This window comes from Ranitomeya variabilis, chromosome 2 (assembly GCF_051348905.1).
Source record: "Ranitomeya variabilis isolate aRanVar5 chromosome 2, aRanVar5.hap1, whole genome shotgun sequence".
NCBI lineage: Eukaryota > Metazoa > Chordata > Amphibia > Anura > Dendrobatidae > Ranitomeya > Ranitomeya variabilis.
In genome coordinates this window covers 781,282,395-781,295,072 of record NC_135233.1, presented here as the reverse complement: position 1 = coordinate 781,295,072, position 12,678 = coordinate 781,282,395, and the positions used below count along the sequence as shown (strand labels likewise).

The following is a 12,678-nucleotide window of genomic DNA, read 5'->3' as shown; positions in this document are numbered from 1 at the left end:
AGGTTGAACAAGGAAATGACAACACTTTTTTTTTTTTTTAAATAATATATCTTTATTTAGCTTACAAAATTCGCATCAAATCCGCATAAAAACGCATCAAAACCGCTTGGAATGTCAACTGCGTTTTCTGCCAAGAGAGACAGAATCCGTGCAGAATTATTCACAAGCAAATCTGCAATGTGCGCACATAGCCTAAATAATGTAACAATTTTCTTCTTTCCCTAAAACTTGCTCCCTGAAAATACATCGATACGGAGCAGAATGTAGAAGTGCTGAATGTATAATCTTACACCATAATAATGCTGTGACTAAAGATTAAAAAGAGTAAAGATTAGATTATAGTTTTTATGTGGTGTCCACTGTGATATTACAGATGTTTCCAAATAACCAACTAACTTATGCTGTATCTTACAAAGTCAGCATTGCTACATTTAACAAACTTACAATTGTTAGGTAAACTGTTAAGGATTTATTCACACGATGCATTTGCAATGCATTTATCTGTTGGCAATTTTTGTAAAATAAAAAACCATGCCACAAACGCATCATGTGAACAGGGCCTAAATGTCTCCTTACTTCCTAAAGACTAATATTAGTGATTGCCCATGTGTAATCTATATCAGAAAGTGACTGTTTATGGCAAGTTCCCATCTAGTTATTTAGAATTTACAATTTATCTGTTTTAACTAATTTGCACAGAAGTTTCTTAGTTAGTCTACAGTAACATTATTTACAAACTTTAAGACAATGTCAGATAACACAGCAATGTCCCCTTATTTTGTGCCATATGAAGCATTAGATGTGTGACAAAGTCTGAAGTGCTAGATCCATGCACTGTTTTAATGTACAACACATTGTAGTTAAACTATTTCTATAAGTTACAGTGTGTGATGGATAGAGTATATTTTGGTGCAGGTTGTGGCTATGAAGAAGCAACACTACTCATTGTGGTCATTTTTATTATTATGAAAATGGGTTTCATTCTAGTGGCACATAGTGGGACACATGACATTGAAAAGATCACTCTTTAGTCATTTTCCTGTGTGACACAGTAAGTCATTTCATTTTCAGGTGTGGAGCAATTTTTATTTTGAAGTGGATTTTCTCAGTACAGTGATGTAGAAATACTTGCCACTCATATAGGTGTATTCAAGAACGTATTTATTGAATGTAAAAATTCCAGAAAAACAAGAGCAGTTTTGGTCAATACCTGACCTTCATCAGTCATATGGATAGAGGAGACCTGTGCTCACTAGGCATCTAGATAAGTTCCTTGGGGGGCTTAGTTTCCAAAATGGAGTCACTTGTGTGGGAGCTCCAATGTTTATGCACACAGGGGCTCTCCAAATGCGACATGGTGTCCGCTAACGATTGGAGCTAATTTTTCATTCAAAAGTCAAATGGCGCTCCTTCCCTTCCGAGCCTTGCCGTGTTCCCAAACAGTGGTTTACCCCCACATGTGATGTATCATTGTACTCAGGAGAAATTTCCCAACAAATTTTATGATCCATTTTATCCTGTTGCCCATGTGAAAATGAAAAAATTGAGGCTAAAAGAAATTTTTTGTAAAAAAAAAAAAAAAAAGAGTACTTTTTCATTATTACAGATCAATTTGTGAAACACCTGGGGGTTCAAAGTGCTCACTATGCATCTAGATAAGTTCATTGGGGGGTTTAGTTTCCAAAATGGGGTCACTTGTGGTGGAGCTCCAATATTAGGCACACAGGGGCTCTCCAAACGACATGGTGTCCGCTAATGATTGGAGCTAATTTTTCATTCAAAAAGTCAAATGGTGCTCCTTCCCTTCCGAGCCCTATCGTGTGCCCAAACAGTGGTTTTACCCCCACATATGGGGTATCAGCGTACTCAGGACAAATTGCACAACAACTATTGCGGTCCAGTTTCTCCTTGGGAAAATAAAAAATTGTTGCTAAAAGATCATTTTTGTGACTAAAAAGTGAAATGTTAATGTTTTCCTTCCATGTTGCTTCTGCTGCTGTGAAACACCTGAAGGGTTAATAAACTTCTTGAATGTGGTTTTGAGCACCTTGAGGGGTGCAGATTTTAGAATGGTGTCACTTTTGGGTATTTTCAGCCATATAGAACCCTCAAACTAACTTCAAATGTGAGGTGGTCCCTAAAAAAAAATGGTTTTGTAAATTTTGTTGTAAAAATGAGAAATCGCTGGTCAAATTTTAATCCTTATAACTTCCTAGCAAAAAAAATATTTTGTTTCCAAAATTGTGCTGATGTAAAGTAGACATGTGGGTAATGTTATTTATTAACTATTTTGTGTCATATAACTCTCTGGTTTAACAGAATAAAAATTTAAAATTTGAAAATTGCGAAATTTTCAGAATTTTCGCTAAATTTCCGTTTTTTTCACAAATAAACGCCAAAAATTATAGACCTAAATTTACTACTAACATGAAGCCCAATATGTCATGGAAAAACATTCTCAGAATCGCTATGATCCGTTGAAGCGTTCCTGAGTTATTACCTCATAAAGGGACACTGGTCTGAACTGCAAAAAATGGCAAGGTCATTAAGGTCAAAATAGGCTGGGTCAGGAAGGGGTTAATAGATGCAGAGAGTCTAGATCATGTGAAGTAATTATCCCCCTTTACTTTGGTCAGGCCTCATCTGGAATACTGTGTCCAGTTCTTGGCACCACACTTTAAAAAAGACATTGAAAAACTCGAGCAAGTTCAGAGAATAGCTACTGGGATGGTGAGTGGATTGCAAAGTATGTCCTAGAAGGAACTGTTAAAGGATCTGGGAATATTTAACTTGCAAAAAAGAAGGCTAAGAGGAGACTTAACAGCTGTCCACAAATGCAAATATCTAAAGGGATGTCACAGTGTAGAGGGATTATCCTTACTCTCATGTGTACATGGAAGCACAAGAAGCAGTTGAATTAAACTGAAAGGGAGAAGACACAGATTAGATATTAGCAAAACTTTTTGACAGTGAGTGATCAATGAGTGGAACAGGCTGCCACGAGAGGTGGTGAGTTCTCCTTCAATAGAAGTCTTCAATCAAAGGCTGGACAGACATCTGTCTGAGATGGTTTAGTGAATCCTGCATCCTGCAACTCAAACATTCTATGACGGTGTAATGCATCGCGAGATTTTGCCCAACAACTGCCTTCCCTCATTAAATGCATTGAAGATGGGTCGTGGCTGGGTTTCCAGCATGACAATGACCCGAAAAGCACAAGGACCTGCAGTGGCCTAGCCAGTGTCCAGACCTGAACCCAATAGACATTTTTTGGAGGCAGCTGAAACTCACTGTTGCTCAGCCACAGCTCCAAAACCTGAAAGATCTGGAGAAGATCTGTACAGAGGAGTGGGCCCAAATCACTGCTGCAGTGTGTGCAAACTTGGTCAAGAACTATATTAAAAGGAACCTGTCACCAGTTTTGGCCGGTATGAGATACGGCCATTACCTTTCAGGCGTGATATACAACATTCTATAATGCTGTATATCTGCACCCAACCCGACCTGTAAGAGAAGAAAAATAACTTTTATTATACTCACCTGCAGGACAGTCCGGTCCGAGGGGTGTCTCTCTTCTTGGTCCGGCGCCTCCCTTCTTCTTGCGATGCCGCCCTCCTGCTTGCTTTGTGTGGATGAAGCGTCCCTGCATCATCCACACAGTCTTTTCGGCACCGCGTTTCTGCGCAGGCGTACTTCTCTGCCCTGCTGGGAAAGGTCAAAGAACACATGCGCACTGCAGTACTTTGCTCTTCCCTCAACAGTACAGAGAAGTATGCCTGCAAAGGAGCGTGATGCCGAGGAGACTGTGTGGATGACGAAGGGACGCGTCATCCACATGAAGCAAGCAGGAGGACGGCATCACAAAAAGATGGGAGGCGCCGGACCAAGAAGAGTGACACCCCTCGGACCGGACCGCCCTGCAGGTGAGTATAATTATTTTTCTTCTCTTACAGGTTGGGTCGGGGGCAGAAATACAGCATTATAGAACGCTGTATATCAGCCCTGGAAGGTGATGGCCGTATCTCATATCGGCCAAAACTGCTGACAGGTTCCTTTTAAACTTCTGACCTCTGCAATTGTAAACAAAGGTCTCTGTATCAAATATTAAGTTCTGTTTTTCTATGGTATCAAATACTTTTTTCATGCAATGAAATACAAATTAATTGTGTAAATATCATACAGTTTTATTTTCTGGATTTTTTTTTAAGATTCTGTCTCAAAGTTGAAGTGTACCTATGATAAAAATTACAAACCTCTCCATTCTTTGTAGGTAGGAGAACTTGAAAAATCGACAGTGTATCAAGTACTTATTTTCCCCACTGTATGCATTTAGTTTTTCTCTAGGAGAAAAAAGAAGGCATTGCTAGATTGTGATTCATGTATTTGAATAGTGGAGGCAGCGAGGAATAGACTTGATGTCCTTGAATTTGCCACCTCTGACAAGTAGTATGAGAATTCGCCTTTGATAACTTATTGACTCTAAAGTTGAGCAAACACAGTTACAATATATGCCACCAATGCGACTGTACAGCTAACTGTGTACTGAACCCTACCTGCTGTGTGTTTGTACACATTTTTGCAAGACAGTGCCACTTTTATTTACCTTTTTTTCTGGACCAGTTTAGATGTCCAATCTGCTCATCTACAATAAAGAACTTAAAGGGTTATTCTAAGAACTTACACAAAGGATGGGTAATAACTTAAAGAACACTATGTGTCTGCCTGCTTGAACCCCCAATGGTCCTATGAACATGTCTTTTAAATGCCAAGTTGGAATACAGCGGTGTATAACGTTTTTATTTTTCCATCCACATACTGTAGTTATATGACTGCTTTTTTTGTGTGTGATGAGTTGTAGTTTTAAATGACTCCATTCATTTTACCATTTGATGTACTGACTATCAGCAAAAAAATTCCAAAAGTGGTGATATTTGGAAAAAAAATACAATTCTGATGTAGTTTTTAGGGGTTTTTTTTACGGCATACATTCTGCTGTAAAAATTACTCTGTATCATGATTCTCTGTATTTGTACGATTACAGTGATCAAACTTGTATTGATTTTTATTTATTTAAGTAGAGAAAAAAAAAAAATAGAAATTTGTTACAAAAAATGAGGGGTTGGTAGCGCCATATCGTGAGACCTGTAACATTGTTTTTTTGTGTGACGAGTTGATGATTTTATTGGTGCCATTTTTGGATATATGCAACATTTTGATCTGTTTTTATTGCATTTTTTTTTATGTAGAAGTAGTAGTGACCAAAAAACTCCACATGTCTGGTATTTTTGATTTTTTTTTTTTTCATTACGGTGTTTTCCGATCATGTTAAATAGGTTGGCCAAACCATTGACTTTGTGGTGATCCCTTCTTCCCATTCGCAAATATGGCGTACCCTTAAGCTTTTGCTTAAACTAGGCAAAGACACATTATCCCCCAGCTTATGCAGACCAATCTCCCTAATTAACTGTGACGTCAAAATCATTTCCAAGATTAAAGCCGATAGATTGTCCTCTGTCTTTCCCTAGCTCATTTCTCTTGCCCAGGCATGCTTCATAAAAGTCCGTTCTGCCTCCCTAAATATTAGAAAAGTACTTCTAGTTCGGGATAGGACCCTTTATGCGTTTAATAGCCCTCTGAGTCTGTACTTTTACACATACTGATTGGTTACTGGTTCATGCAGCATTACATGAACACCCGATTTATTACATCATGGCTGGTCCGAACAATGAAAGCATTTGTTAAAATCCACTTTTCGTGTCCCCCCTATTTCCTCATAGATTGTGAGCTTGCGAGCAGGGCCTTCACTCCTCTTGGTAGCTGTTGATGTATGTATTACTGTTAATCTGTAATGTCTTTTATTATCTTTACAAGTCTCCCCTAAAATGTAAAGTGCTGCGGTATATGTTGGCGCTATAGAATTAAAATTATTATATTATTACTTTTCCAATAACAACAAGGGCGCTTCAGCAACCATAACAATAGACGCAGAGAAAGCCTTTGGTGGCATAAAACGAAAGTTGTATGAAGTATTGTCAAACATTTCATTATCAGACCCTTACTTTGATTACATACAAAATATGTGCTCTACCCCCAGAGCCAAAGTACATGTCCCAGGATTCTTATGTAAGTCTTTTCTTTCAGAAAAGGGCACAAGACAGGAATGACCGTTATTCCCACTTCTTTTTAACTTAGCCATAGAACCCCTGATTTACACCCTATCAGATCCTGTACAGGCATATCGATTAATAAAAAAATAATCCAAGCAGCACTTTTAGCAGATTAAATAATTTTGGGTATATCTAATCTTGAGGACCACTTACCAACAGTTATTGAATTCCTTAACGATTTTGGAGCCTATTTGGGATTTAAAATCAACGTTAATAAATGTGAAATCCCCCCCAATAAATGAGAGAAGGAAAAACACTTGCCTAAATACTTCTCTCAGATGCATTGCTATTGCACCATCGTTTATAACTTATCTAGGAATCAAAAGTACTCAAACACCATCATCACTGTATGCCCTAAACTTTCTTTCTCTTATAAACAAAGAGAGGACCAGAGAGGAAGTAAACTGACTGCTATAACGCCCAGCCTTCACAAGGGCAAAATGTGAATATTACCGGAGTCTCCCTGAAGCAGACTGGGAGTCTATAAACACCCAGGTCCAGGTGTGTCAATTAGAGCTGAAGGTAGGTTGCCACTGGGTCCAAAAGTCAGAAGGATTAAGAAGGTATCTGCAATGCCAAGGTCATGTGTCGCGGCTGTGTGACAGTCACAACACATGCATGGAGAGCCCAACAAACAGTCTTAAGTCTCTCACTTAGCCTAATCAGATCTAATACTTTTAACTGACCAGATTCTGTTTTGGCTTTCATTCCAAGTCATATGGCAAGCCTCGTTAAAGGGTCGATATTGACTTTTAGGATTGCTACTTCCAATTGGTGGTATAGAGAGTCCTCTTACTCACTGAAAAGGCAATTTGCATATTTAATTTCCCAGAGGAGCATGCATGGCATATTAATCTCTTCACTCTGACTAGCCAGGCATGTCACACTCCACAAAAAGAAATGTTTCCCCTTAGATTCCTTTTCAATGAGGGAAAAGAGTGGTGAATTTAACTTTTGTTTATTTTTTATCTTTTCCGTTTTTTAAAGCTCCTTTTTTTATTTTTAACTTTTTCTTAAGTCCCACCAGAGAACTTGAACCTGTGATTGTCCAAACACTTATACCATGCACATTGTTTTTTTGTCTGTTCCCTTTCCTGCGCTTTACTCCTCTAAGGCTACTTTCACACTAGCGTTAACTGCAATACGTCGCAATGCGTCGTTTTGCCGAAAAAACGCATCTTGCAAAAGTGCTTGCAGGATGCGTTTTTTCTGCATTGACTAACATTAGAGACGCATTTGCGACGCATTGACACACGTCGCAACCGTCGTGCGACGGTTGCGCCGTGTTGTGGCGGACGGAAATCCGCCCCCACCTCCCCGCACTTCCCCGCACCTCACAATGGGGCAGCGGATGCGCTGGAAAAATGCATCCGCTGCCCCCGTTGTGCGGCAGAGACAAAGCTAGCGTCGGTGACCTCGGCCCGACGCACTGTGACGGACCGAGCCCACCGCTAGTGTGAAAGTAGCCTTAGGTAGACAAATTTGAGCCGCTTTTTTTCTTTTACAGTGGATAGTGAATTGAGACTCGGCGGTGGGGGGAATATGAAAAAGTGTCCTGTAAGTGAGGAAGGAAGCTGATTTCTCTAATAAGATTCATTACACAGTTTCTCATCTTCACCTGTACTATTGATTTATGCAAAGTTTGTTGAAAATAGTTCCATTTTAAAGAGCTTTTTTTTGTTAGATCTTTAGAGCCTTACACACAGATATTGTGTTGGGTTTTTTTTTGACTACTGAAATGTACTGAATAATATGTTCCTTTTCTCTTCAAATTTTGTATTGCAGAATATGAGTTCGGAGATGGTTGTAGTTGATTACCAAGAGAACATCCTCAGAGGAGAGGTATATGTGGAAGATTACTCCTACCTTCTGCTCATTGGTATGTTTCTATATCACTTTGTCTTGCTAGAAATCTTTGCGAGGTATATTCATCTTCTTTATCTGTTTCAAGCCAGCAGCCCTGATGTACAGTATATTCTGGTTATACTGCAACGAACAGAAAGCAAGTGGATCGCCCCCACGTAAGGGCAATGGGGTACTCGGCACCGGGTCCTTCAGTGTTCTGCGGGGATGTCACAGTGGCTCGACCTGGTCCGTGGCCCTTTGAGGGACGTCCAATAAAAGAAAGAGTTTTTATAGTTTTGGGAAAGGTCTTTAAAGGGGAAGTGTTCGTGACGCCACCTGTGGTATTCGGTCAGGGTGACCGACGCTGCTTAGGGGTCCGCTGGGGTGATGTTATGGCAGCAAGATGGTATACCTTCCCACAGGTGAAGTGTATCCCCAGGGCTTCCCAGAAGTGTAGATGGTGATGGTGGATGATGTGAGGTGCAGGGAATAACGAGGACACAAGGTTGCAGTCTCTTTACCTTTACTGTAGACTTCAGCATCCACAGTCCAGAGTACAGACCACAGGGCAGGCAGAGTCCGGCCGGTCCTAAGGCACATCCAGAGTCCCCTTATCCAGGTGCAAATCAGTAGCCTTCCTCTAGCGTCTGTGTGTTGTAGTACCTCCCTGCTGAGCTTCTCGGTAAGGTCCTCACAACTATTGTAGATGTTCTAGATGTTATTTCTTCCTCTCTGTCACCCAGATGGTATGGATAGGACAAACCCGTATGACTGATGGCCTGAGGCTTGTTTATAGGGACCCTAGAGACGCCCCGACCCCCACAAGTTGTCACCGTGTCTCCTAGGTATTAAGGTCGGTCAGCCAACTTGGAATTGACTGTCCTGCCGGTCTCTGGAGCAAGGCTTGGAGACGGTTGCTCCCTCGGTGTTCCGGCCACCGGCTTCGCGCCTCAGAAGGAGGCAGCCTTCTACAGGGCAGAACTCTTTCTGGTGTTACCTCTTTGTGCTATGACTTCGTTTCTCACCCTCTACAACACAATTCTCTTCGTGTCCTTTCTTAGGATGCTGCCGCACGTGGGGCAGGCACAGCTCCGTAGCCTTCTATCTAGGCCTCTGACAGGATCCCACCCCTGTCAGGGACCCTCTGTCTGCAGTTCAGATGTTCCTTCTTTCCCCCAGTCTGCCTGACAGGTGTTGCCTGGGCAAAGTCCAGCCAGCTTCTTTTAAACTTTCTATCCAGCCCACCAGTTTTACCCAACTGTGAGAAGTGTCCTAATAGATAGGAGCAAGGCTCCCCCTGGTGGTCTGGAGTGTGAAGTGTGGTGTATGGTTTGTGATACCTGGTAGGAAGATCTCTTTTATTGCCATCAGACGTAATATCACTCCCCCTGGTGGAGGAACGACATTACTGCAACGACCAGGACTCTGGGGCGCTGCACAAGCATAGCATGACTATTGCATATTTTAGGATAAATGTATACTGAATTGTATTTTACAAATATTTGTATACCTCTTAAAGAGTTAGTACTTTAACCTCTTAACCCCCAAGGGTGGTTTGCATGTTAATGACCAGGCCAATTTTTACAATTCTGACCACTGTCCGTTTATGAGGTTATAACTCTGGAACGCTTGCATGGATCCTGGTGATTCTGACATTATTTTCTCGTGAAATATTGTACTTCATATTAGTGTTAAAATTTCCTCGACATTACTTGCATTTATTTGTGAAAAAAATGGAAATTTGGTGAAAATTTTGAAAATTTCACAATTTTCCAACTTTGAATTTTCATGCCTTTAAATAGCACACAATATACTTAATAAGTAACATTTCCCACATGTTTACTTTACATCAGCACAATTTTTGAACCAAAATTTTTTTTGTTAGGGAGTTATAAGGGTTAAGCTTTGACCAGCAATTTCTCATTTTTACAACACCATTTTTTTTAGGGACCACATCACATTTGAAGTCACTTTGAGGGGTCTATATGATAGAAAATACCCAAGTGTGACACCATTCTAAAAACTGCACATTTCAAGGTGCTCAAAACCACATTCAATAACTTTATTAACCCTTCAGGTGTTTCACAGGAATTTTTCGAATGTTTAAGAAAAAAAAGGAACATTTCCCTTTTTTTTCACAAAAAATTGACTTCATTTCCAATTTGTTTTATTTTCCCAAGGGTAACAGAAGAAATTGGATGCCAAAGGTTGCTTTGCAATTTGTCCTGAGTATGCTGACAACCCCATATGTGGGGGTAAACTTCTGTTTGGGCGCATGGCAGAGCACGGAAGGGAAGGAGCGCCATTTGACTTTTCATTGCAAAATTGACTGGAATTGAGATAGGATGCCATGTCGCGTTTGGAGAGCCTCGGATGTGCCTAAACAGTGGAAACACCCCACAAGTGACACCATTTTGTAAAGTAGACCCCCTAAGGAACTTATCTAGATGTTTTGTGAGGGCTTTGAACCCCCAAGTGTTTCACTACAGTTTATAACACAGAGCCGCGAAAAAATATATATATTTTTTCCACAAAAATTATTTTTTAGATCCCAGTTTTGTATTTTCCCAAGGGTAACAGGAGTAATTGGACACCAAAAGTTGTTGTCCAATTTGTCCTGAGTACGGTGATGCCCAATATGTGGGGGGGAACCACCGTTTGGGTGCATGGCAGAGCTCGGAAGGGAAGGAGCACCGTTTGGAATGCAGACTTAGATGGAATGGTCTGTGGGCGTCACGTTGTGTTTGCAGAGCCCATGATCTGCCTAAACAGTAGAAACCCCCACAAATGACCCCATATTGGAAACTAGACCCCCCAAGGAACTTATCTAGATGTGTTGTGAGAACTTTGAACCCCCACGTGTTTCACTGCAGTTTATAACTCAGAGCCGTGAAAAAAAAACACTTTTTTTTCTCCACAAAATAATCTTTTAGCTTTCAGTTTTGTATTTTCCCAAGGCTAACAGGAGAAATTGGACCCCAAAAGTTGTTGTCCAATTTGTCCCGAGTACGCTAATACCCCATATGTTGGGGTAAACCCCTGTTTGGGCATACAGGAATGCTCAGAAGGGAAGGAGCACTGTTACTTTTTCAGAGCAGAATTGGCTGGAATTGAGATCCTACTCTGTCAGGTTTGGAGAGTCCCTGATGTGCCTAAACAGTGGAAAACACCAATTCTAGCTCCATCCCTAACCCGAACATAACCCTAACCACACCCCTAACCCCAACACACTCTTAACCCCAACACACCCCTAACCCTAATTCCAACCCTAACCACACCCCTAACCCTGACACACCCCTAACCCTGACACACCCCTAACCCTAATCCCAACCCTAAATGTAATCCAAATCCTAACTCTAACTTTAGCCCCAACCCTAACTTTAGCCCTAACCCTAATGGGAAAATAGAAATAAATACATTTTTAAAATTTTATTATTTTTCCCTAACTAAGGTGGTGATAGAGGGGGATTCGATTTACTATTTATAGCGGGTTTTTGTTTGGCAGCTGTCACACTAGACTCTTTTTATTGCAAAAAATAATTTTTGCGTTACCACATTTTGAGAGCTATAATTTTTCCATATTTTGGTCCACAGAATCATGTGTGGTCTTGTTTTTTGTGGGACGAGTTGACGTTTTTATTGGTACCATTTTCGGGCACTTGACATTTTTTGATCGCTTTTTATTCCGATTTTTGTGAGGCAGAATGAACAAAAGCCAGCAATTCATGAATTTCTTTTTTGGGGGGGGCGTTTATACCGTTCCGCGTTTGGTAAAATTGATAAAGCAGTTTATTCTTCGGGTCAGTACGATTACAGCGATATCTCATTTATATTTTTTTATGTTTTGGCGCTTATATACAATAAAAACTTTTATATAAAAAATAATTATTTTTGCATCGCTTTATTCTGAGGGCTATAACTTTTTTTATTTTTTTTGCTGATGACGCTGTGTCACGGCTCAATTTTTGCGGAATAAAATGACATTTTAAGCGGTACCATGTTTATTTATCTCCGTCTTTTTGATCTCGTGTTATTCCACTTTTTGTTTCAGCGGTATGATGATAAAGCATTGTTTTTTGCCTCAGGTTTTTTTTTTTTTTAACGGTTTTCACTGAAGGGGTTAACTAGTGGGACAGTTTTATAGGTTGGGTCGTTGCAGACGCGGCGATACTAAATATGTGTACTTCTATTGTTTTTTTTATTTACATAAAGAAATGTATTTATTGGAACAATATATATATATATATATATATATATATATATATATATATATATATTCTAAAAAACATTTATTGGATTTTTTTAAAATATATTTTTACACAGTGTAATTTTATTTATTTATTTATTTATTTTTAGTTTGTCCCAGGGTGGGACATCACTGTATAGTGTCAGATTGCTGATCTGACACTTTGCATAGCACTGTGTCAGATCAGCGATCTGACAGGCAGTGCAGGAGGCTTGCCGGCGCCTGCTCTAAGCAGGCGCTCGCAAGCCACCTCCCTGCAGGACCCAGAAGGATCCCCGTGGCCATCTTGGATCTGGGGCCTGCAGGGAGGAGGACGGAGGAGACGCTTAGAACAAAGTGATCACATCGCGTTGTTCCAAGGGTCTCAGGGAAGCACACAGGGAGCCCCCTCCCTGCGTGATGCTTCCCTATGCTCCTGGA

General features: G+C 40.4%; 1 protein-coding gene across 2 annotated transcripts in view; it reads left to right on the top strand.

The window, feature by feature from the left end:
* CYB5R4 (cytochrome b5 reductase 4) overlaps positions 1-12,678 on the top strand; it is a 389,372-nt gene that overhangs the window by 203,398 nt on the left and 173,296 nt on the right. For both annotated transcript variants that reach the window (XM_077289796.1, XM_077289795.1), the window contains one exon: positions 7,953-8,046. In XM_077289796.1, coding sequence (XP_077145911.1) covers positions 7,953-8,046 — 94 coding nt within the window. The remainder of the gene's footprint in view (positions 1-7,952; positions 8,047-12,678) is intronic.